At 41.5% G+C, this 26959-nt stretch overlaps 1 protein-coding gene across 5 annotated transcripts in view; it reads left to right on the forward strand.

Annotated features, from left to right (window-relative positions):
- The window catches only part of LOC142860481 (NACHT, LRR and PYD domains-containing protein 1a-like), a 55998-nt gene that overhangs the window by 18106 nt on the left and 10933 nt on the right, over positions 1–26959 (forward strand). For 4 of the 5 annotated variants that reach the window (XM_075991802.1, XM_075991799.1, XM_075991801.1 and 1 more), the window contains 5 exons: positions 18955–19125; positions 19874–20044; positions 21247–21336; positions 23417–23508; positions 25993–26092. In XM_075991802.1, coding sequence (XP_075847917.1) covers positions 18955–19125; positions 19874–20044; positions 21247–21336; positions 23417–23508; positions 25993–26092 — 624 coding nt within the window. The remainder of the gene's footprint in view (positions 1–18954; positions 19126–19873; positions 20045–21246; positions 21337–23416; positions 23509–25992; positions 26093–26959) is intronic. The other variant, XM_075991803.1, reaches the window with a different exon arrangement.

The raw sequence follows: 26959 nt of genomic DNA on the forward strand, positions 1-26959 counted from the left end.
CCAAGACCCTAGGTTTGATCAACAGCATGAAAGAAGGAATGTGACACCTCCTTTTATCTTTTATGTATATAATTTTCTATAGGATTCCTGAGCCACACAGTTTCTGCTATCTCATATTCACGTGTATTTTCTTAATGAATCAAGACACTTCTCTGGTCCTGAAAGCCTAGGACAACACCATTCTGACCATTCTTAATTGCCTTCTGATATTGCCTAGAGAGACTATCTTAGTGAAATGAGTTTTTCCTGCTCTTGGCCAGTATAAGTTGCTTCTAAGTGTATGGTTATAAAGAAGTGAGCCTTAAAGGACCTTGATACAGATGATGGAAATAGAAGTGGCTTGGTGTAGAGCTTCAGAAGAATTCCGAGTATATACAGAGACAGAGACAATATAGGGCCAGAGAAAAAAGGAACACCCACCTGCTTACAGGGACAGTGGTCTTCAAAGCCTGTGGACAACCCCTTGGGATAGGGAGAGGCTTTGACTAATAGTGAAAAAGTAAAATTGAGGGGAAAATCAGACAAGGTAGGGAGAGAAGTAGGAAGCCACTGCACATAAGGAAAATGGGTGGACCTTGGTTAAAGTCAAGGGATAAAGGATGGCAAGGTGAGTGTCTTAGTCAGGGCTCCTATTGGTGTAGAGATACATCATGACAAGAAAACATTTGATTGTTGGTGCTCTGTTGTAATAAGAGCAGCGGGGCTGCGTCCCAGGCACCCGGCCACCCACATGGCTAGCACTAGCTTATGCCCCGAAATAATTACACGGAAACTGTATTCTTTTAAACACCGCTTGGCCCATTATATCTAGCCTTGTCTCTGTTAACTCTCACACCTGGACTAGCCCATTTCTTATAATCTGTGTAGCCCATGAGCTGGCTTACCATGAATGATCTTAACCTACATCTGCCTGGAGTGGAAGAATCATGGCGACTCCTTGACTCAGCTTCTTTCTCCCAGCCTTCTGTTCTGTTTACTCCTCCCACCTATGTTTTAACCTATGAGGACCAAGCTGTTTCTTTATTGCTTAACCAATGAAATCAACAGATTGATATATGACACTCCCACATCAATGCTCGCTTTCAGTTTAGAGGTTCAGTCCATTATCATCATGGTGGGATAGGGCAGTTGGCAGGTAGACACAGTGCTGCAGAGGTAGCTGCTACATGTTGATAAGCAGGGAACTAGAAGTAGACTGTCTTATTAGGCATGGCTTGAGCATATATGTGACCTCAAAGCCCGCCTCCACAATGATACAATTCCTCCAGCAAGACCATAGCCCCTCCAACAAGTCCACACCTTCTAAAATTGAAGCCCTCGTTAATGGCCATTTTCTTTCTAACTACCATAGTGAGCAACTTCTGTGTGTGGTTTATAATGATGCCTCTTGTTTCGTGATAGCACATACTGAAGTTCCACACTCAGTCAGTGTACATACTAAACACGCATCAAAACTATCATCCTGTGAAAACTGAGAGACTGGCTCCACCATTAAGAAAACCTGGTGCTCTTTCAGAGGGTGTGGATTCATTCCCAGCACCCACATCAGATGGCTCACAATCACCTTTATCTACAGTTCCAGGGGATCCAAAGCCCTGCTTTGAGTCTCTGAAGGTTTCTGCATGCATAGAATACATACAGACAAGCCGGCATACAAACATAGTCTTAGGCCTTGTATTGTTATGAAGAGACATTTTGACCATGACAACTCTTTTTATTTTTATTTCACTTTATTCTTATTTTTTAAAAAGAAAAAATATCTTTTTATTTTACACACCAATCCCATTTCCCTCTCCCTACACTTCTCTCATCCCCTCCATCCCTCACCCCCACATCCGTTCTTCAGAGAGGGTAAGGCACATTGCTAAAGGAAGGTTCAATGCCCTCCCTACTATATCTAGGCTGAGCAAGGTATTCATCCGAAGAGAATAGGTTCCCTAAAACCCAGTACAAGCAGTAGGGATAAGTTCTGGTGCCACTGCCAGTGGCCCTGCAGTCTGCCCCAACCACACAACTATCACCCACATTTAGAGGGACTGGTATGGACCTATGCTGGCTTCTTCCTTGTCTGACTGGAGTTGTGGTAAGCTCCCATTAGCTCAGATAAGCTGTTTTCAGTGAGTGTTCCCATCACAGTCTTGGCCTCTTTGCTCATTTTCTCATTCCTCCCACTCTTCATCTGGACTTTGGGGGCTCAGTCCAGTGCTCTGTTTCAGTTCAGGTCTCTGTCATCTGTTTCCATCAGTTGCTGGATGAAGGTTCTATGTGACATTTAAGAAATTTGTCAAGCCGGGCAGTGGTGGCACACGCCTTTAATCCCAGCACTCGGGAGGCAGAGGCAGGCGGATCTCTGTGAGTTCGAGACCAGCCTGGTCTACAAGAGCTAGTTCCAGGACAGGCTCCAAAACCACAGAGAAACCCTGTCTCGAAAAAACCAAAAAAAAAAAAAAAGAAGAAATTTGTCAATCTGACTACAGGGCAAGGCCAGTTTGGGCACCCTCTCCTCTTAACTGGGGTCATCCTTGTGGAATCCTGGGAATTTCTCTAGTGCCAGATATCTTGCTAGTCCCATAATGGCTACCTCAATCAAAATATAAAATATCTCTTCTTGCTCTCATGTCTGTACTTCCTACATCTCGACTATCCCGTTCCCTCAAGTTTTCTTCCCCCCTTCTCCCGGCCTCTTTTCCTTCTACCCTCCCATCTACACCCACCCCCATGCTCCCAATTTTGTAGGGAGATATTGTCTATTTGCCCTTTCCAGGTGGATCTATGTATTTTTTCTTAGGGTTCATTGTTACTTAGCTTCTCTAGGATCATTAACTATAGGCTCGATATCCTTTGCTTTACAGATAGTATCAGCTTATGAATGAGCACATAGCATGTTTATCTTTCTGGGTTTGGTTTTGTTCTAATTCCATCCATTTGCATGCAAATTTCTGGATGTAATTTTTTTTTCCATTGAGTAGTACTCTAAGGTGTAAAAGTGCCACATTTTCTTTATTTATTCTTCAGTTGAGGGACATCGTGGGTGTTTCTAGTTTCTGGCTGTTACAAATAATGCTGCTATGAACATAGTTGAACAGATGTCCTTGTAGTATGATTGAGCATATTTTGGGTATATGCCCAAGAGTGGTATTTCTGGGTCCTGAGGTAGGTTGATTTCCAATTTTCTGAGAAATTGCCATACTGATTTCCAAGAGTGGTTGTATAAGTTTGCATTCTCACCAGCAATGGAGGAGTGTTTACCTTACTCCACATTCTCTGCAGCATAAGCTATCATTGGTGTTTTTTATCTTAGCCATTATGACTGGTGTAAGATGGTATCTCAAAGTCATTTTGATTTGCATTTCCCTAATAACTACTGATGCTGAACATTTCCTTAAGTGTCTTTCAATCATTTAGATTCTTCTGTTGAGAACTTTCTGCTCAGTTCTGTAACCCATTTTTAAATTGGATTATTTGGATTTTTGATGTCTAATTTCATTTTTATTTCTTTTTTTAAATTGATTTTTATTGAGCTCTACATTTTTTCTCTCCTCCTCTCCTTATCTCTCCCCTCCCCTTCAACCCTCTCCCAAGGTCCCCATGCTCCCAACTTACTCAGGAGATCTTGTCTTTTTTTTTCCCATGTAGATTAGATCTATGTATGTCACTCTTAGCGTCCTCATTGTTGTCTAGTTCTCTGGGATTGTGATTTGTGGGCTGGTTTTCATTGCTTTATGCTTAAAAAAACATATGAGTGATTACATGTGATCATTCTCTTTCTGGGTCTGGGTTACCTCACTCAATATGTTTTCTAGATCCATCTAATTGCGTACAAAATTTAAGATGTCATTATTTTTTTCTGCTGTATAGTACTGCATTGTGTAAATGTAACACATTTTCCTTATTCATTCTTTTGTCAAAGGGCATCTAAATTGTTTCCAGGTTCTGGCTATGACAAACAATGCTACTATGAACATAGTTGAACACCTACCTGTCCTTGTGGCATGATTGAGCTTCCTTTGGCTATATGCCCAAAGGTGGTATTATTGTGTCTTGAGGAAGGTTGTTTCCTAATTTTCTGAGAAATCACAACACTGACATCCAAAGGGGCTGTACCAGATTGCATTCCCACCAGCAATGCAGGAGTGTTCCTTTTACCCCACAACCTCTATAGCATAAGTTGCCTTCAGTATTTTTGATCTTGGCCATTCTTACAGGTGTAAGATAGAATCTCAGAGTTGTTTTGTTTTGTATTTTTCTGATGACTAAGGATGTTGAACATTTTCGTAAGTGTCTTTTAGCCATTTTAGATTCCTCTGTTGAGAGTTTTCTGTTTAGGTCTGTATTCCATATTTTTTATTGGATTCTTTGTTCTTATGATGACCAATTTCTTGAGTTCTTTGTATATTTTGGAGATCAGCCCCCTCTCTGATGTAGTGTTGGTGAAGATCCTTTCCCATTCAGTATGCTGCCTTTTTGTCTTATTGACTCTGCCCTTTGCTTTAGAAGCTTCTCAGTTTCAGGAGATCCCATTCATTTACTGATGATCTCACTGTCTGTGATGCTGGTGATATATTTAGGAAGTAGTCTCATGTGCCCATACATTGAAGGCTACTTTCCACTTTCTCTTCTATTATGTTCAGTATGGTTGAATTTATATTGAGGTATTTAATCTATTTGGACTTGAGTTTTGTGCATGGGGATAGATATGGATCTATTTTCATACTTCTACATGTTGATATCCAGTTATACCAGCACCATTTGTTGTAGATGCATTCTTTGTTCCTTGTATAATTTTAGCTTCTTTGTCAAAAACTCAGGTGTTCATAGATGTAGGAGTCTTCAGTTTGATTCCGTTGGTCAACCTGTCTGTTTTTATGCCAATACCAAGAAGTTTTCATTACTGTAGTTCTATAATAGAGCTTGATGTCAGATATGCTGATGCCTCCAGAAGTTGCTTTATTATACAGGATTGTCTTGGCTACCCTGGGTTTTGTTTTTTCATATGAAGTTGATTATTTTTTCTTTCAAAGTCTGTGAAGAATTATGTTGAGATTTTGAGGGAGATTAACTTTGAATCTAAAGATTGCTTTTGGTAGGATTGACATTTTTATTGTATTGATCCTACCCATCCAAGAGCATGGGAGATCCTTCCATTATCTGGTATCTTCTTCAATTTCTTTCTTCAAAGACTTAATGTCAAACAGATGTTTCACTTCTTTGGTTAGTGTTGCCCCAAGATATTTTACATCATTTGTGATTATTGTGAAGGGTGATGTTTCTCTGATTTCTCTCTCAGCTTCTTTATCATTTATATATAGGAGGGCTAGTGCTGTTATTGTTGTTGTTGTTGTTTTTGAGTTGATGGCTCAACATTACTGAAGGTATTTATCAGCTGTAGAAGTTCCCTAATGGAGTTTTGTGGTCAATTATTTATACTATCATATCATCTGCAAATAGTGAAAGTTTGACTTCTTTTTTACAGTTTGAATCACCTTGATCTTCTTTTGTTGCCTTACTGCTCTAGCAAGAACTTCAGAAAATATGTTGTATAGTTATGAAGAGAGTAGACAGCCCTGCCTTGTTCTTGATTTTAGTGGAATTGTTTTGAATTTCTCCCCATCTAATTTGATGTTGTCTGTTGGCTTTCTTTATATTGCTTTTATTATGTTTAGATATGTTCCTTGTATTCCTGATCTCTCCAAGGCCTTTATCATCATGAAGCAGTGTTGAAATTTGTTGAATTCTTTTCAGCATCCAATGAGATGATCATATGTTTTTGTTTCCCTCATTTTATTTATATGGTGGACTACACTGATAGATTTTGATGTATTGAACCATCCCTGCATCTCTGGGATGAAGTTGACTTGATAATGGTGGATGATTTTTTTGATGTGTTCTTAAATTTGAGCTGCCAGTATTTTCTTGAGTATTTTTCATCAATGTTAATGAGTAAAGATGGTCTGTAATTTTCTTTCTTGGTTGAGTCTTTCTGTGGTTTTGGTATCAGGGTAACTGTATACTCATAAAAAGAGTTTGGCAATGTTCTTTCTGTTTCTATTCTATGGAACAATTTGAGGATTATATGTATTAGGTATACTTCGGAGTTCTGATAGAACTGAGCTCTGAAACCATCCAAGTCTAGACTCTTTTTCACGGGGACCCTTTTTATGAGTGTTTCTATGTCCTTGCAGGCTTTAGTTCTATTTAAATTGTTCACCTGGTCTTGTATTAGTTTTGGTATGTGGTACCTATCCAGAAAATTTTCCATTTCTTTTACATTTTCCAATTTTGTGGAGTACGGGTTTTTAGTAGTATGACCTACTAGTAATAATTAGTAATAATTCTCTGGATTTCCACAGTGTCTGTTGATATGTCCCCCCTTTTCATTTCTGATTTTGTTAATTTTGGATGTTCTTTCTCTGATTTTTGATTATTTTGGATAAGGGTTTGTTTATCTGTTGATTTTCTTGAAGAACCAGCTCTTTGTTTCATTGATTCTTTGTATATTTCTATTATATTGTTTCTATTGTTATTGATTTCAGCCCCCAATTTGATTATTTCCTGTCATCTACTCCTCCTGGATGAGTCTTCTTGTTTTTGTTCTAGAGATTTCTGGTGTGATATTATTGCACTAGTGTGAATTTCTAAACTTTCTCTATGTGGGCACTTAGTGCTGTGAACTTTCCTCTTAGCATTGCTTTCATAGTGCCATAGATTTGGATATCTTGTGCCTTTATTTTCATCGAATTCTAGGAAGTCTTTAATTTTTTTCATTTCTTCCATGACACAGGGATTGTTCAATAGAGCACTGTTCAATTTCCATGAGTTTGTAGGTGTTCTGTGATTAGTGTTATTGTTAAATTCTGACTTTAAACTATTATGATCTGATAAGATATGGGTGGTTACTCCGATTTTTAATATCTGTTGAGGTTTGTTTTGTTACTGAGTATGTGTTTAACTTTAGAGAAGGTTTTATAAGGCCATGAGAAGAAAGTATATTCTTTTGTGTTTGGGTAGAATGTTCTGTAGATATCTGTAAAGTCCATTTGAGTCATGATATCGTTAGTTCTCTTATTTCTCTGTTCAGTTTCTGCCTGGTTGGCCTGTCCATTGAGGAATGTGGGGTGTTGCAGTCTCCTATTAGTGTGTGGGGTTTGATGTGTGATTTAAGCTTTAGTAATCTTTCTTTTACATATGTGGGTGCTCTTGTATTAGGAGCATAGGTGTTCAGGATTGATACTTCATCTTAATGGATTGTTCCTGTTATGAGTATAATGTGCCCTTCTCCATCTCTTCTGCTAGATTTTAGTTTGAAGACTGCTGTGAGACAATGGTCTTGTACCTTGTATAGATTTGTCATTGTATTGCTTTAATAAAATACTGATCTGCCAGTAGCCAGGCAGGAAGTATATGTATTCCTACCAGAACAGGAGCTAGAAAACAGTATTTTGAGTGAGGTAACCCAGACTCAGAAAGACAATTATCACATGTACTCACTCAAAAGTGGTTTTTAAACAAAGCAAAGAAAACCACCCTACAAATCACAACCCCAGAGAACCTTGACAACAATGAAAACCCTAAGAGAGACACACATGTATCTAATCTACATGGGAAGTTGAAAAAGACAAGATCTCTTAAGTATATTGGGAGCTTGGGGACCATGGGAGAGAGTTGAAGGGAAGGGGAGAGGCAGGGAGGAGAGCAGAGAAAAATGTAGAGCTCAATAAAATAAATTTTAAAAAATGCAAAAATAAAATAAAATGCTGATTTGCCAGTAGCCAGGCAGGAAGTATAGGCAGGGCGACCAGAACAGGAGAATTCTGGAAAGAGGAAAGGATCAGTCTGCAGTCATCACCCAGACACACAGAGTAAGCAACATGAGAATAAATTGCTGATAAAAGGTATCAAGGCAAGTGGCTAACACAGAAAAGAATTATGGGTTAATGTAAGATGTAACAGTTAGTTAATAAGAAATCTTGAGCTAATAGGCCAACCAGTCTATAATTAATGTAGGCCTCTGTGTGTTTCTTTGGGATTGAATGACTGTGGGACTGGGTGGAACAGAAGCAAACCTCTGTCAACAGAAATCTATTTTGTTAGATATTAGGATAATTACACTTGTTTGTTTCTTAGGTCCATTTGATTAGAAAATCTTTTTCCAACCCTTTACTTTGAGGTAATGTCTGTCTTTGAGGTTGAGGTTTGTTTCTTGTATATAGCTGAAGGATACATTCTGCTTTCGTACCCATTTATTAGCCTGTGTCTTTTATTATATGTTAATTGAGTCCATTGATATTAAGAGATATTAATGACCAGTGATCGCTAATTCCTGTTAACTTTTGGTGGTAGTGTTTATGCATTTTCCTTCTTTGGGGTTTGCTGTTGTGAGGTTATCTGTTGCCAGTGGTTTTGTGGGTGCAGTTAGCTTCCTTGGGTTGGAGTTTTCCTTGTAGTACTTTCTGTAGGGCTGGATATGTGGATAGGTATTGTTTAAATCTGGTTTTGTCATGGAATATCTTGTTTTATCCTTTGATGGTGATTAAAAACTTTGCGTGGTATAGTAGTCGTGGCTTGCATCCAGGCCACAGTAACTCTTATAAAATAAATATTTAATAAAGAAGGCTCGCTAACAGTTTCAGAGATTCAGTCTATTATCATCATGGTGGGAACCATGGAGTGTGCAGGGAGATGTGGTGCGGGCTATATCTTTATATACTGGCCACAGTATATAAAGTTGATTGACACCTTCAGTGGTATCCTGAGCCAAGGAACCCTTAAAGCCTGCCCCCACGGCGACATACTTCCCCCAACAACACATAAAGTAAAATATAAGGAGTCAGGCAGTGGTGATGCATGCCTTTAATTCCAGCACTTGAGAGGCAGTGGAAGGCAGATCTCTTATGAGTTCAAGGTCTACTTGGTCTACAAAGAGAATTCCAGGACAGCAAGAACTGTTCCACAGAGAAATCTTGCCTCAAAATCAAAATTAATTAATTAATTAATTAAACTTTTTTTTTTAAAAAAAACACCATCCTTTAAATTTCAGTGTTTGGTATCCTTAACGTTCTTTAGTTTTGTAAAAGCAAAAGAAAGCATCCAATACTTTCTGCTTCAGTCAAAGTTGGCCACCTTTAATTTGTGTTTTGAGACTTGTGGTTTTATTTTGAGTTTCTTGCCTTGTTTTGTTGACAGTATTAGGGATGAAATACTGCAAAAAACAGATAATTAGCTATTCCCAGTCCTTTGCAGTTTGTAACTAAGGCTGGTTAAAAATCTATGGTTCTCCTGGCTTTGTATGATTAGTTAGTGACATTAAAGGAATCCCTTACATGCATGCTCTTCTTCTTCTTCTTCTTCTTCTTCTTCTTCTTCTTCTTCTTCTTCTTCTTCTTCTTCTTCTTCTTCTTCTTCTTCTCTTCTCCTTTTTCTTCTTCTTTTTCTCTTCCTCCTCCTCCTTCTTCTTTTTCTTCTTCTTCTTCTTCTTCTTCTTCTTCTTCTTCTTCTTCTTCTTCTTCTTCTTTTTTTCTTCTTCTTTTTCTTCTTCTTCTTCCTCTCTCTCTCTCTCTCTCTCTCTCTCTCTCTCTCTCTCTCTCTCTCTCCCTGCCTGCCTGTCTGTCTCTGTGGTGTTTCTGTCAATTTATCTCTCTATATATCTGTGAGTTTATCTCTGCCTATCATTCTCTGTCTCACTGTGTGTCTCTGTCACTCCCTATCTCCATCTATCTATTTATCTATCTATCTTTCTGTCGATTTATCTATTTCTCCTCTCCCCTTTCTCTTAAAATGATATGGTGACATGTGAACCAGCACATCTGTAGAGTTTATGACCATGCTCAACATCCCACAATAGAATCATTCTCAACCACCTCTCCTGAGCTCTCTTCCCATCTCCTCTTTCCAGTTTTCCTTTATGAGACTCTAGTATTCTGCTCCAAATGAAATCAGATACATTGACATCAAAAGGAAAAGACTCTCTGAAGTGCCCCTTTGTACCAGGGCCTGTGCTGAGTACTGTAGATAAAAAAGAGAAGATACTAGCCACCTGTTCACACCCTGTGGAGCACTTATACTGCAGTCTAGAGAAGAATCAACTCCTAGGCTGCCCAGGGTATCGAAGGAAATACAGGAGTCAGTGCATAAAGACTTTTCTATCTGAAGGTTTTGGGGGAAAGAAACACACATATACTTTCCTGATAGTTTCCTTTCTATATTCTCTTAAGATTTTTCTCTAAAGTTTTTCCTCTCATGATATTCCACAAAACCTTTCAGGCAATATAGGAGTTAGATTTAAAGGTCATATACCATTTCTTAAGTAAATTATTAAAATTAGAGTCGCCCTGACAACTGACATGCAGTAAATCTAAATAACTTGTCACGGAGCAAGGAAGAAGCAGTTTTTTCTTCAGTTAGCTTCTTCATTGGTGGACTGTAACTTACAGCTGCAAAGAAAGGATCAGTCACATAATTACCTGTCGAGAGGTAATCTTATAAGGGATTTTAAAGGAGTCATAATCATAAAGTGCTGGAGAGTCAAAGAAAACAACAAAATTGGGTACTTAGAACCTATATGAGTGTATTTGCTGCTTCGACCTTCTGCCCTGTATTCTCCCAGGAAGGGAACGGCAATTTACACTGACTCATGACTAGGAAAGCATTTTGAAGTAATATTCTGCCATCAGGAATTGTAAATATTGGATTATCTCAGAATCAGAGAGTGCAGTGTTGATTCTCTGCATTCTTTGAGTCAGTTGTAAGTTTGTGGTTTGGGCTCAGATTACCATAAATCTGTCAATATTATGTCAATTGGCATTTAACAAGGCAATAGTGATGCTAAACCATTTTAAATTTTAAAATGTATTTTCTATCTTCTGTGTGTCTTTAAAACAAGAAAATGGAAATTTATAACTCTTTCTCAGGACTATGAAGTCAACTTATTTTCTGTATATAAAAAATAGTTAGTTGACTAAACTTTGAGTCTTCAGGGTACATGCCCATGTCAGAAAACTGAGGTTAGGAACGTATGAGGAGAGTTAATCACTGTCCTAGGTTACCAGTCAGACCTAGCAAAGATACTGCATGCAGCATTTAGGTTGCTCTGCACTTTTAACCTTAGTTCAACAAATCAGAAGATTGGCTATATGTCTTTGTAGACAAGATTGCCTTTCTGGAAATAGTTTATCTTAAAAACCATTAACAAGGCACCTGATCTAATCTAAAGCATTCTGAAGCTATTGCACAGCTGTTCTAGCCGTTGGGGAAAATTGAGTTATTTTTATAGGCATTGGCTGTGTATCATTTTTGCATGCATTTTTATTCATTAAAACTCTTTTTTTTATTAGAACAGGAAAAAAAAAAAACAAGTTTCCGCCTCCTCCCAGACTCCCATTTCCCTCCCCCTCCTCCCACCTTTCTCCCCCTCCCTCTACTACTCTCCCCCTTCCTCTCCAGTCCAAAGAGCAGTCAGGGTTCCCTCCCCTGTGGAAAGTCCAAGGTCCTCCCCCCTCCTTCCATATCTAGGAAGGTGAACATTCAAACTGGCTAGGATCCCACAAAGCCAGAACATTATGTAGGATCAAAACCCCGTGCCATTGTCCCTGGCTTCTCAGCAGCCCTCATTGTTGGCCATGTTCAGAGAGTCTGGTTTTATCCCATGCTTTTTTCAGTCACAGTCCAGCTGGCCTTGGTGAGCTCCCAATAGATCAGCCCCACTGTCTCAGTGGGTGGGTGCACCCCTCGTGGTCCCTACTTCATTGTTCATCTTCTCCCTCCTTCTGCTCCTCATTGGGACCTTGGAAGCTCAGTCCAGTGCTCCAGTGTGGGTCTCTGTCTCTATCTCCATCCATCACCAGATGAAGGTTCTATGGTGATATGCAAGATATTCATCAGTATTGCTATAGGATAGGGTCATTTCAGGTTCCGTATCCTCAGCTGCCCAATGCACTAACTGGGGACATCGCCATGGGCTCCTGGGAGCCACTCTAGGTTCAAGTCTCTTGCCAACCCTAAGGTGGCTCCCTTAACTAAGAATTGTGCTTCCGTGCTCCCCTATCCAACCTTCCTTTATCCCAATCCTCCTTTTTCCCCAAGTTCCCCCCATCCTCCCCTTCTCCCTTTTCTCTCCCCATTTCCCCTAACCCCCATCCGACCCCACCCCCAAGATCCCAATTTTCTCCCCGGCAATTTTGTCTACTTCCCATAGCCAAGAGGATAACTATGTGTTTTTCCTTGGGTACACCTTCTTACTTAGCTTCTTTAGGTTCACCAATTGTAGACTCTGTGACCCTTATTTATGGCTAGAAACCAATTATGAGTGAACCATGTTCATCTCTTTGGGTCTGGGTTACCTCACTCAGTATAGTGTTTTCTATTTCCACCCATTTGCATACAAAATTCGAGAAGTCATTGTTTTTTACCACAGCATAGTACTCTAATGTGTATATATTCCACACTTTCTTCATCCATTCTTCCATTGAAGGGCATCTAGGTTGTTTCCAGGTTCTGGCTATTACAAAAAATACTGCTATGAACATAGATGAACAAATGCTTTTGTCATATGATAGGGCATCTCTTGGGTATATGCCCAAGAGCGGTGTTGCTGGGTCCAGGGGTAGGTTGATCCCGAATTTCCTGAGAAACCGAAACACTGATTTCCAAAGTGGTTGCACAAGATTGCAATCCCACCAGCAATGGATGAGGGTACCCCTTCCTCCACAGCCTCTCCAGCAAAGGCTATCATTGGTGTTTTTTATTTTAGCCATTCTGAGAGGTGTAAGATGATATCTCAAAGTTGTCTTGATTTGCATTTCCCTGATTGCTAAGGAGGTTGAGCATGACCTTAAGTGTCTTTTGGCCATTTAAACTTCTTCTGTTGAGAATTCTCTGTTCAGATCAGTGCCCCATTTTTTAATTGGGTTAATTAGCATTTTAAAGTCTAGTTTCCTGAGTTCTCTATATATTTTGGAGATCAGACCTTTGTCTGTTGCGGGGTTGGTGAAGATCTTCTCCCAGTCAGTAGGTTGCCTTTTTGTCTTAGTGACAGTGTCCTTTGCTTTATAGAAGCTTCTCAGTTTTAGTAGGTCCCATTTACTCAATGTTGCCTTTAATGTCTGTGCTGCTGGGGTTATACCTAGGAAGCGATCTCCTGTGCCCATCTGTTGTAGGGTAATTACCACTTTCTCTTCTATCTGGTCAGTGTGTTCAGACTGATATTGAGGTCTTTAATCCATTTGGACTTGAGTTTTGTGCATGGTGATAGATATGGGTCAATTTTCATTCTTCTACAGGTTGACATCCAGTTATGCCAGCACCATTTGTTGAAGATGCTTTCTTTCTTCCATTGTATACTTTTAGCTCCTTTATCGAAAATGAGGTGATCATAGGTTTGTGGGTTAAAATTCGGGTCTTCTATACGATTCCATTGGTCGACTTCTCTGTTTTTATGCCAGTACCACACTGTTTTCATCACTGTAGCTCTGTAACAGAGTTTGAAGTCAGGGATGGTAATGCCTCCAGAGGATCCTTTATTGTATAGGATTGTTTTGGCTATCCTGGGTTTTTTGTTTTTCCATATAAAGTTGATTATTGTCCTCTCAACATCTGTGAAGAATTTTGATGGGACCGTGATGGGGATTGCATTGAATCCATAAATCGCCTTTGGTAGAATTGCCATTTTTACTATGTTGATCCTCCCAATCCAAGAGCAAGGGAGGCCCTTACATTTTCTGGTATCCTCCTCAATTTCTTTCTTCAATGCCTTAAAGTTCTTGTCAAATAGATCTTTCACTTTCTTGGTTAGAGTTACCCCAAGATATTTTATGCTGTTTGTGGCTATCGTGAATGGAGAAGCTTCTCTGATTTCCCTCTCTGCTTCCATATCCTTTGTGTATAAGAGGGCGACTGATTTTTTGGAGTTGATCTTGTATCCTGCCACATTACTAAAGCTGTTTATCAGCTTTAGGAGTTCTTTGGTGGAGTTTTTGGGGTCGCTTATGTACACTATCATATTATCTGCAAATAACGAAAGTTTCACTTCTTCCTTTCCAATTCGAATCCCCTTGATTCCCTTATGTTGTCTTATTGCTATTGCTAGAACTTCCAGCACTATATTGAAGAGGTATGGTGAGAGTCGACAGCCTTGTCGTGTTCCTGAGTTTAGTGGGATGGCTCTGAGTTTTCTCCGTTTAATTTGATGTTAGCTGTCGGCTTGCTGTATGTAGCTTTTATTATATTTAGGTATGACCCTTGTATCCCTAATCTCTCCAATACTTTTATCATAAAGGGATGTTGAATTTTGTCAAATGCTTTTTCAGCATCTAATGAAATGATCATATGGTTTTTTTCTTTCAGTTTATTTATATGATGGATTACATTGATAGATTTTCGTATGTTGAACCAGCCCTGCATCTCTGAGATGAAGCCTACTTGATCATAATGGATAATTTTTCTAATGTGTTCTTGGATTCGGTTTTCAGTATTTTGTTGAGGATTTTTGCGTCGATGTTCATGAGTGAGATTGGCCTATAATTTTCTTTCTTGGTTGAGTCTTTGTGCAGTTTTGGTATCAGAGTAACTGTAGCTTCATAAAAGGAATTTGGCAATGACTCTTCTGTTTCTATATTGTGAAATACACTAAGGAGTATAGGTATAAGGTCTTCTTGGAAGTTCTGGTAGAATTCTGCATTGAAACCATCTGGTCCTGGGCTTTTTTTGGTAGGGAGGTTTTTGATAATCGCTTCTAATTCTTCGCTACTAACAGTTCTATTTAGATTGTTCACCTGGTCCTGGTTTAACTTTGGTATATGTTACTTATCTAAAAAAGTGTCCATTTCCTATACATTTTCCAGTTTTGTGTTATACAGGCTTTTGTAGTAAGATCTAATGATTCTCTGAATTTCCTCTGTGTCTGTGGTTATGTCCCCCTTTTCATTTCTGATCTTATTAATTTGCAAATTCGCTCTCTGCCTTTTGATTAGTTTGGATAGGGGTTTGTCAATCTTGTTGATTTTCTCCAGGAACCAGCTTTTTGTTTCATTGATTCTTTGTATTGTTTTCTGTTTTACTGTTTTGTTGATTTCAGCCCTCAGTTTGATTATTTCCAGTCTTCTACTCCTCCTAGGTGAGTCTGCTTCTTTTTTTTCTAGAGCTTTCAGGTGGGCTGTTAAGTCTCCAATGTGAGCTTTTTCTGTTTTCTTTAAGTGGGCACTTAGTGCTATGAACTTACCTCTTAGGACTGCTTTCATAGCGTCCCATAAGTTCGAGTATGTTGTTTCTTTATTTTCATTGAATTCAAGGAAGACTTTAATTTCTTTATTGATTTCTTCCTTGACCCAGGTGTGGTTCCGTAGTTGACTGTTCAGTTTCCTTGAATTTGTAGGCTTTCTGGGGGTAGCATTGTTGTTGAATTCTAACTTTAATCCAAGGTGATCTGATAAGACACGGGTGGTTACTAACATTTTTTTGTAACTGTGGATGTTTGCTTTGTTACCAAGTATGTGTCGATTTTCGAGAAGGTTCCATGAGCTGCAGAGAAGAAGGTGTATTCTTTCCTATTTGGGTGGAATGTTCTATAGATGTCTGTTAAGTCCATTTGTTTCAATACCTCCATTAATTCTCTTATTTCTCTGTTAGGTTTCTGTCTGATTGACCTGTCCATTGGTGAAAGAAGAGTGTTGAAGTCTTCTACTATTAGTGTGTGCGGTTTGATGGCTGCCTTGAGTTTTAGCAATGTTTCTCTTATGTACGTGGGTGCTTTTATATTAGGGGCATAGATATTCAGGATTGAGACTTTATCCTGATGAACTGTTCCTGTTATGAGTATAAAATGCCCCTCTCCATCTCTTCTGATTGATTTAAGTTTGAAGTCAACTTTGTTAGAGATTAGTATGGCCACACCTGCTTGTTTCTTAGGTCCATTTGCTTGATAAGCCTTTTCCCAGCCCTTTACTCTGAGTAGGTGCCTGTCTTTGTGGTTGAGGTGTGTTTCTTGTAAACAGCAGAATGTTGGGTCCTGTTTTCGTATCCAATCTCTTAGCCTGTGCCTTTTTATAGGTGAGTTGAGTCCATTGACATTAAGTGATATTAATGACCAGTGGTTGTTAACTCCGGTCACTTTTTTAGTCATAGAGTTTGTGTGTTTCCCTTCTTTGAGTAGTGTTGGTGAAGGGTCTCTAGATGTCTGAGTTATTGTGGTCATTGTTGGACTCCTTGGTTAGTGATTTTCCTTCTATTACTTTCTGTAAGGCTGGATTTGTGGCTACGTATTGTTTAAATTGGTTTTTATCCTGGAAAATTTTTTTTTCTCCATTTATAGTGAACGAAAGCTTGGCTGGGTATAGTAGTCTGGGCTTGCATCCATGGTCTCTCAGTTTCTGCAGCACATCTATCCAGGACCTTCTTGCTTTCATGGTTTCCATGGGGAAGTGTGGTGTAAGTCTGATAGGTTTACCTTTATAAGTAACTTGGCCTTTTGTCCTTTGCAGCTCTTAATATTCTTTCTTTATTCTGTATGCTTTGTGTTTTGATTATTATATGGCGAGGGGATGTTTTTTTTTGATCCAGCCTATTTGGTGTTCTGTATGCTTCTTGAACCTTCATATGTATATCTTTCTTTAGGTTGGGAAAGTTTTCTTCTATAATTTTATTAAATATATTTTCTGGACCTTTGATCTGCACTCCTTCTCCTTCTTCTACTCCTATTATTCTTAGGTTCCGTCTTTTTATTGTGTCCCAGATTTCCTGAATGTTTTGTGATGAGAGTTTGTTGGACATGCTGTTTTCTTTGATCAGTGTGTTTATTTTCTCTATGGTATTTTCAGAATCTGAGATTCTTTCTTCTAACTCTTGTATTCTGTTGGTTATGCTTGTTTCTGTAGTCTCTGTTTATTTACTTAAATTTTTCATGTCCAGTCGGCCCTCTGTTTGTGATTTCTTCTTTGCCTCCATTTCAGTTTTCAAGTCTTGAACCGTTTCCATTATCTGTTTGATTGTTTTTCCTTGGTTTTCTAGGGTATCATTCACTGATTTATTCAATTCTTCAAACTTTCTGTTATATTTCTCATCCATTTCTATAAAGGCGTTCTTTACATGCTGTTTAAGGGCGTCAATCACTTTCATGAAGTCAATCTTTTCTACTTCTTCTTGATTAAGGTCTTCATGTCCTCCTGTTGTGAGGTTGCTGGTTTCTGGTGGCTTCATGTTGCTTTTCAGATTGTTGGGTGAATTCTTGTATTGGCGCCTGCCCATCTCTTCCTCCAAATGCTCCCCTATGGATCTTCTTTTACAGGATCAGGTCTCTTGCCTACAGATGTATCTTCCCAGTGATGGCTCTCCCCAGTGATGGCTCTCCTGGTACCGACATCAGATCTCCATGCCCAATGATGGCTCTCCCCAATGCTGGCTCTCCTGGTGCCGAGATCAGGTCTCCATGCTGGTTGGGTAGCTCATAAACAAAGCGCCTACCTTGCTTGGTGCAGTCAGGCTAGAGTGGCTCCCAGGAGCACAAGGCGATGTCCCCAGTTAGTTCCTTGGGCAGATGAGGATACGGAACCTGAAACGACCCTATCCTATAGCAATACTGATGAATATCTTGCATATCACCATAGAACTTTCATCTGGTGATGGATGGAGATAGAGACAGAGACCCACACTGGAGCACTGGACTGAGCTCCCAAGGTCCCAATGAGGAGCAGAAGGAGGGAGAAGATGAGCAAGGAAGACAGGACCACAAGGGGTGCACCCACCCACTGAGACAGTGGGGCTGATCTATTGGGAGCTGACCAAGGCCAGCTGGACTATGACTGAAAAAGCATGGGATAAAACCGGACTCTCTGAACATGGCGAACAATGAGGGCTGATGAGAAGCCAAGGACAATGGCACGGGGTTTTGATCCTACATAATGTTCTGGCTTTGTGGGACCCTAGCCAGTTTGGATGTTCACCTTCCTAGACATGGACAGAGGGGGAAGGTCCTTGGACTTTCCACAGGGGAGGGAACCCTGACTGCTCTTTGGACTGGAGAGGGAGGGGGAGAGAAGTAGGGGGAGGGGGAGAAGGGTGGGAGGAGGGGGAAACTATTTTTCCTTTTCTCAATAAAAAAAAATTCTTGTTTAAACAAAAAAAAAGAAAAAGAAAAAGAAAAAGAAACAAAGGAACTCCCGCCCTCTTGGTTGCCCTGAGGATTCGGACCCAGCGCCCAGACAGGCTGACCTGGGTGATGTTATGTGCCCAAAGAGGGCAGGTGGGCCGAAGTGGGGAGGGTTCTGGATGCAAGCTGGGTGGGAAAGGAAGAAAGAGGCAGTATGCAGGGAGTAGAGGCCCTGCAGAGAGCCCAAGAAGGATAGGGGGTTGAGGAACTTCTGAGATCCCTGTCCCGGGTTGGCGCCGTGGGGTCAGAAACTCACCCCAATCTCATTAAAACTCTTATAAGCTAAAATTACTGATATCAATTAGGCAATTCAGCTTAAGGATGAGTATTCTTCAGGACAATCCAGAGATGTAAATGCCCAGTAAGTCAGAATTTATTCATAAGATAAACACTGTGGTGCAGGGAAATTTACAATAGCATATGTGAATTTACAGACAGAGGCAAAAGATATTCCAGTTTCTGTAGCCTCGTGACTTGGCCTAATGAGGTTTCGCTGTAGAGAATTTCCTTCTGGTAGGTTGGCAGCTTAAATATTAACCATAATCTGCTGCTCCTTTGACAATGGCACCAACACAACTAGACTGACTCAGAAACAGACACAAAATGGGAACACTGAATGCTATGATAAGGATGTAGATGAGGAACCACACAGGAAAGGATCCAGATCTTAGAGCAAAGGAGCAGGTAGAAGCTGGTGAATCCTGGGATAGCATATTGAGTCCTGGTGCTCAGACAGATAGAAACCTACTCTGCCCTGTGAGGCTGTGCACGTAAGACCATGCACACATGAATCACATCTACCAAATATCTCTCTCCCTCAGGTCCAGATGGACTCCAATCACTAATGCCAGTTGGCAGATATTCTTCTCCACTCTTGAGTTCACAGGAAGTCTGAAGGTGCTCGACCTACGTGGAAATCCACTGAGCTACTGTGCAGTGCAGAGCCTCTGTAGGACACTGAGATGCCCTGGATGCCAACTAAGGACATTATGGTGAGTCTGGCCTGGGTTCTTCCCTGAAGCAGAGATGGATGGCAGAAAGCAAAGGCAAAAGCTGGACCTACAGTGAGGCTTTCTTTTAATCACATATTCATCCTCTTGCCCACAACTGTAACAGACGCCTAAATGTTATGATAAAGAAATGGAAAATGTATTGTATTCTTAGAGATCATGAAAAACTGATATTCTCCAGGGACCCCCACTAACTATTGCTAACAACAGGCCCATGAGGGCTCCAGTGGAGCAAACATACCGAGGAAGTGGCTGCAGGTGAGCTGAAGAGCACAGAGGAGGTGGCTAAATAAAGCAGAGGGGAGAAAGCTAAAACCAGCCAGGGAATGGCATCCCCATTTCTTCCTGCTCTCTTCCTTGTAACCAGCCTTCTGCTCTGTTTCTATGGACTCCATCTTTACTAAGATATCCCATAACAAGTGAGTCATGTCCTTATTCTTTGGCTGGTGAATGTCACTTCAGATATCTTTTGAAATACACTGGTAAGCTGTCCTGGGTCTCACGGAGGTCTGTCATGGCCAGTCACAGCAGAGCTGTGGGTCTCAACCTGTGCTCCATGATTCTGCAGCTCAGCTGTGGGAAGCATGGGATTATCGCCCAGAGGAGAAAAGGCACTAGAAAAGCTAAGCAATGCTAACACCACATGCCAGGGCTCACAACGGGAGACCATAGCACAGTTCCCAAGAGCAGTGATCCCTGGAGAATCTGATGGTGAGCATCTCCCATGCAGGCTTGTCAACTGTGGCCTCACATCCAGCCACTGTGAGGACCTGGCCTCAGTACTCCCATGTAGCTCCAGCCTGACTAAGCTAGACCTGCAGCTGAATGACCTGGGAGACTGTGGTGTGAGGCAGCTGTGTAAGGGCCTCAGGAATCCTGCCTGCAAACTCAGAATCCTACGGTAAGTAAAACCCAGGATTTCCATTCTAGGCAGGGCAAAAGAAGGAACATGAGGGAGTGAAAAATACCGGATATGGAAAAGAAGTGGGAGGGGGATGCATAGTCAGAGTGGCTCCTGACCAGCTGTGCCGCTTATACCTGAGACCTGGGCAAGTCACCGTAGTCTGTAAAATTCAGTTTCCTCATATATCAGGTGGAATACCCACTTCATGGATTCTGATGACATAAAGTGTACATATGTAGAAACAAATACCCGGTAGGTAGCTGGGCACTGTGCAGTCATGTGTATTAGCAAGGCTGTTACCTTACCAGACTCCCTTGCCTTCCTCCAGGACAGTGATTCAATCATTTATCATTCATGAATACATATGTGCTTGCATCCATATCAGGACCCTCTGTGCTAAGCACTTGTCCAGTACCTAGGGATACTATCACAAACACGCGTGGCTCTCTCCTGCTAAAGCTATGTGGGAAGAGACAGATAAAGATCACCCACCAGCCCATGACACCATTGCCAAACTCTGCTGAACGCTATGGAGTCAACATATTGTGAGAATGTATTATTGTAAGAGAGCCTGCATTATTGGATGGCCCATGAGTGCTTTCCCTAGGCCTGATAGAGAAATAGGCTTTGGTTGGGCCAACCTGGAGACAGCAGTCTAGGCAAAGGAAGAGTTGGAGAAAGCTCTAGACCAGAATGTGGTTGAAGCCCTGGAGGGTCATGGGGTTTCACTACAGGAGCCTGAGGTGGTCCTCTGTCCAGAATGCCTATGGGGATATGGCCATGAACTCCATCCACTGGGAATGCTGCTAGCAACTTTGTGACCCTTTTTCAATATGAGTCCCCTCATCTATGTCCATGTTCCCTTCCCTGGGAGAGTCTATTTCCAGTGTGACTGATTTGTGGGAAGGGGTATAAAGGGCCAGCCCTCATTTCAGCTCTGGAAAGTTCCAAAGGTCCTCATCCTGGCTTCAGATCTCCCTGCATACTGACCACGTTCCACTAGGACTTTGTCATGGACATATCTATGTTTGTTAAGCCTGCTGTTCTCTATCCTTTGTATTGGATTTGGCTCAAGAATGAACTTAATAAAGCTCCTCACTTGCTCCATCTATAGACAACAGTGTCAAGGATCAGGGACCCTGAGGTTTCATGATTCTTTTGTGAATCCCAGGAAATAGAGCTTCTTCTTGTGCTTGCAGGCTGGACATGGCCCCTCTCAGTGACACAGTGATTATGGAGCTCAGGGCCCTGCAGGCAGAGAATCCACAGCTGATAATCCACAGCACATGGTAAGGAGTGGACACAGAACTCCTACTAGTCAACTCAGCCTCTATGTGGCTGGTCCACGACTGAGGTGGGACAGGTATCCTGAGGTGATGGGAAAGACAAACCGAGTCAAAAGAAACCAGGAACCACCGAAACCAATGTGAGGAAGGGTTCTGTGTGGTGGGGAGGTTTCATTTAGCTTTTAGCAAAAATAGAATTATATAACACACCTACATAATTTCTTTGATCAGAAAAAAAGAATGTGAAAGGTGAGTTAGAGGTGAGTCCTCTGGGCACAGGAAGTGTGACAATGGTAGGCAACAGTAAACCTAAATACTGGAACAAGGAAAACAGAAACTACACTTTCAAAAGATACAGAAATTCTCAGGGAACAAAAGCCACCATGGGTATCACTGTCCCAATCCTAAAACTCAGACTCACACACAGGAGTGTATGAATGTCACACACACACAAACACACACACACACACACACACACATTGCACTATGGGATATAGAGCCTCAGGGCTGGAAAGTCATTTTCCATCCCCAGGGTCTGTGTTGAAGCCCCATGCTCTCCCAGTTTAGTCAATTTCAGTCATGACCATGAATTCCTTCTGTGCTCAAGATCCCAGCTGCCATGCCACATGTGACAGGGAGGGTCTCTACATAGGATAGTGATCCATTCATTGAACAAACATTTGTGCAAGACCCGCTGTGCATCATTCACTGTTTGGGGATCTGAGGAAACAGGATAACAAGGCAGACACGTTCAACATTCATTATCTCAGTCCAGCAATGAGAGGGGATACTTGATTCCCCACAGTTCAAAGAAATTGTACTGGGAACCCTATGAGTGCAGAAGTGGTCTGTCTGACTTCATCCAAAGCTGAGATGGGCTAAGGTGAGCTCTGAAAGATGAGAGTTGTGGGGTTGATAGGAGAAGAAGAAAGATCCAGGAAGAAACATGGGATAGGGAAGCAAAGAGTGAGCAGTTCCAATGAGGGACAGAAACCACGTGTGGATACCATCTCTGCCTCAACATCACCTGAGCCCTCCACAGAAATGCAGGTTCTCAGGCCAAACTCCATAATCTCAGATGGAACAGCTTTCTTCAGTGAGCTTTCTGATTTAGCAGCCTGTCCAGGTGACACTTTAAAGCAGGGATTTGAAAGCCACTGGTCTAGATTTGAGCAGGAAAGGGTGACATAGGAAAGCCTGGAGGGGGACAGGGTCCACAGCAGGAACTATGAACCACCCTAAGAACCTTCTGCTACTCCCCAAAGGAAATAACAGTCGTTTCAGCACCTTGGTCATGATGGAGTATCCTCACCCTTTATTTATGCTCAGCTTCTATGTAGAAAATGAACTAGAAGGGACCAGATCAGAAGCAGGGACACCTGACAGAGGATGCTGCAGAGGATAGGAACCATGTTCACTCGATCCAGGGACAAGGGTGGAGTCTGTGGAGGGCAGGGGAGTTGTGAACAGAAAGTAGAGGGATTTAGAAGATACTATCTAGGTGCTTAGCATTCAAGGTGAGTGATTGTTTGTTTTATGTGGCTATAACACAATGTCTGACACTGGTGCTTAACATGAAGAATTGAGATTACTTCTTCCAGTTCTGGATACAGGGAAGAGCCAGGGCATGGACCCTGCATCTAAAGAATCCTTCTTTCTGTTCCCTCTGATTGTGCAGCTGGGAGGGCTGAGAGTGAGAGACCAAGGTGGCTTTTGTGACAAGTCCTGTCAGGGCACAGGAGTCTACTCCTGTGATGATGTCATTAACCCCTTCATGACAGCAGACACTCGTGACCTCCTTGTGTCTTATCCTTCATCCTGTCACACTGTAACACTGGGAATTAGCTTTCTAATGAATAAACACTGGGGAACACACTCAAAGCAAAGCAGTGGTTGAGATGATCCGTGTTCTAGCACCATGGATGCCTGGGAGGATGGAGACTTTATAGTGTTCTGGCCCAGAGAAAAATCATGGAACTGAGTTCAAATTCAGATGAGTTGGATTTTATGCTGGGATATTGTGTACACAGCCCTGGTTTTCATGGTTTCTCCTGACATCTGAGGAGAACATATCTATATGTAGGAAACCACATGTGATGATCCCTACTAAGAACCCGGAAGGAAAAGGAATGGGTAACAGAGTGACCTCATTCAAGCAACAGAGACCACAATCAGGTATGTGAAGGGTTCAGACCCAGAGCATCATGATTACCAAATGAAGGAGCATCTGTGGAGCGTGTCAGCATTTCTTTCTTTATTGTTTTTAGAATTTAATACACAAGTACTATATTTACATCATTTCCAGCCCTAATTCTGTCTGCTTCAACAACTCCTGTTCCCCACCAACAAACTCTGTCTCAAATTCATGAGCTGTTCTTAGGTACTATTGTTAATTACATGTGTTTTTACACATGTATGCATATGTATATATAAGGAGAACTTGATGAATCCATTTGGTGTTGGTCATTTATATGTTCTAGGTTGACCACTTCGGACTAGATAGCCTTTTAGGAAACTATTCCTTAAGAAGACTGATTTTGTCCCTCTCCTACCAGCTATTAATTGCTTGTAGGTTTTCTTTTATTAAACTATCTTTTCTCATTTTACATGCCCAAATTCATTTCCCACTCCCTCCCGTCCTCCTCCCTGCACCTTCTCCCTCCTACTCCCCATTCCACCCTCCATCCACTCCTCAGAGAGGATAAGCCTTCCCATAAGAAGTCAACAAAATCTAACACATTGCTTTGAGGCAGGACCAAGGCCCTTCCCACTATATCTAGGCTGAGCAAGGTATCCCTCCAGGGAGAATGGGTTCCAAAGAGTCAGAACACTCAGTAGAAATAAATCCTAGTCTCACTGCCAGTGGCCCCACAGTCTGCCCCAGCCATACAACTGTTACCCACATTCAGAGGGTCTATGCTGGTTCCCTTGCTGTAAGGCCTTAGTTGGAAGGCTTATTATTAGCTCAGGTAAGTTACATAAGAGGGTGTCCTCATCAGGGTCTTGTCTTCTTTGCTCATATTCTCAATTCTCCCTCTTTTCTACTGGATTTTGGGAGCTCAGCCCAGTGCTCTAATGTGATTCATTGCATCTGCTTCCATCTGTTGCTGGATGTAGGTTCTATGATAACATTTAAGATAGTCATCAGTCTGACTACAGGGCAAGGCCAGTTCGGGTACCCTCTCCACAATTGGTTGGAGACTAGGCTGGGGTCATCCTTATAAATTCTTGGGACTTTCTCTAGTGCAAGTACTGTTCATAGCAGAATTATTCATAATAGTCAGAACCTGGAATTAACCTTCAACTTAAGAATTGATAAAGAAAATGTGGTACATTTAAACAGTGGGGAACTACTCAGAGGTTAAAAGAAAAAAAAAACAATGACCTCTTGAAATTTGCATGCAAGTGGATGGAACTGAAAAACTGCCCTGAGTGAGGTAACCCAGACCCAGGAAGATGAACAAGGTGTGTAACCACTCATAGGTATTTACTAGCTGTAAAGCAAAGGATACGAACCTATAGTTTAAGACCCCAGAGAAGCTAAGTAACAAGAAGAACCCTAAGAGAAACATACATGAGTTCCCCCTGGGAAGGGGAAATAGACAAGATCTCCTGACAAAATTGGGAGCATGGGGTGTGGTGAAAAGGGAAAGTAGAAGGGGAGTTGGAGGGGAGAAAGGGAGCAGGAAGGAGAGCTAGAAAAAAATGGGATGATCAAGATGGGGGAGGGACAGAGAACAAGGAAAGAGACATCTTGATTGAGGGAGCCATTATGGGGCTAGCAAGAATGATTATAGATTTTCATTTAGGAGTGGGGCATTATGAGATCTCCCCCAGCCACATTAGCCTGTCAGCTAGTTCTGTCACTGTGAAGATCTTGTTGAGGCAGAGATATTGCTGAGATTTCATTGGTGGATTGTCCCAGTCATATACAAAACAAAAACAAAAACAAATTATCTGCAACAGATGCTGTGGAGGTAGTCGTCATTTGTATTCCTGTCTTTGAGATGGAACCGTACAGGCTCTCCAATAAGAGCAGCACCCTTTGCAAGACATTCCACACTTAGAAACCAGAGGGAATACTGTTTGCTTCTTTCCCAGACTTTGTGGGCTGCTGATGCCCCATTCTCAAGTCTGTGACTTGCATTCGGCTCTATACCAGAGCTCTGTGTCTCATTCCTAGCTGCTATGGCCTGGGAGTCATCTCCCTATCCCTGCTCACCATATTATGAGCTATCTTCTTTTATTTTTTATCATGCCACGTGAGACATACTAGAAAAATCAACACTTATGGACCAGTAAGAAAGAAACAATGCAGCTGGCATCCAGGCAGGTATTATGGTGGGATAGTTGCTTAAGAAGCACAGCAGAAAGACACACACACACACATATATAGTTTATTATAAATAATGTATATTAATGTATTCAATTATATGTAAATGAAAAGCATGCAGGTAGCCTGATGAGCAGTGATAAAATCTTCAGGCATGCCTCCTACTAATACCTAGGCGAGAGAACCTGGAAAAGAGTTCAGTCATGGTCCAGCACTGGGAAAAGCTGGGGAGATGAGACTGACCTCTGTCTGGCCTTTTCTAGAGGAATGGTGTTCATCATTTACACCACTAATGACCTTTTACCCATCTTCCCCTGCCTCTCCAGATCACAGACTCATGGAAGCACAGGATACTGAAGATGACTTCTGGGGCCCTACAGGACCTGTGGCTGTAGAGGTGATTGACAGAGAGAGGAATCTGTACAGGTGAGTGAGCTCTGCCTAGAAAAAGGTGACTTTCCCAATACACTTTCCACACTTTAAAAACTATTTACAGTCCTCCTTTGTCATCACTGTCACAGTAGAGTGAGTCCAGGACATGAGATTTTACCACATACATTTCCCTATCTCTATGCCTCCATTTTAGTTCAGACAGGACCTCGTCTACCATGACCAGCACACCATTACCACATCAACAGAGCTGTCCTGAATCCTTCATTCCATCTACACGGTCTGTTCTCAACTTTGCTCATTATCTGAAATGTGGACTGGTTGTTTTATTCATGGTGTAAGCAGCATCCCTGCGATCATTATATTTGGTTTCTTCAGTTTCTTAGATTTCCCTCCAACTCCTGCTTACTAACAACCACTGTGTGCCAAAAACCCACTGGGACCTAAGAACATGAGGATGCATACTGCAGCCCTGACCTCTGAGAATTATAGTCTCATGAGTGATGAGTGACTATACCCACAGTCACGGTATCCGACATAACCTGGATCCTCCTCCGACATTGTCACAGTCACTGTCTCCGCTGGAGAAACTGTCACTTTAACTTCCTCCCACAGAAGCTGACACCTGTCCACCCACCAGTCACCAGGCAGGAAGAAAATCTCTGAAGATCTTGGTAAAGCATTGTTTCAGGGCCAAGGATTTACCACTAATAATTGCAGATAGACTCTTATTTTAGGGAAATATATTCTTAAGGAATATAAACACTAGAATATGAAGGAAGATGTACCTTAGTGGTAGAGCCCTTGCCTAGTGTGCACAAGGTCCTACATTGAGCCCCAGAACTACACACACACACACACACACACACACACACACACCACTTTCATCACCACCACCACCAC

This window comes from Microtus pennsylvanicus, chromosome 11, assembly GCF_037038515.1.
Source record: "Microtus pennsylvanicus isolate mMicPen1 chromosome 11, mMicPen1.hap1, whole genome shotgun sequence".
In the NCBI taxonomy this organism is placed as follows: Eukaryota; Metazoa; Chordata; class Mammalia; order Rodentia; family Cricetidae; genus Microtus; species Microtus pennsylvanicus.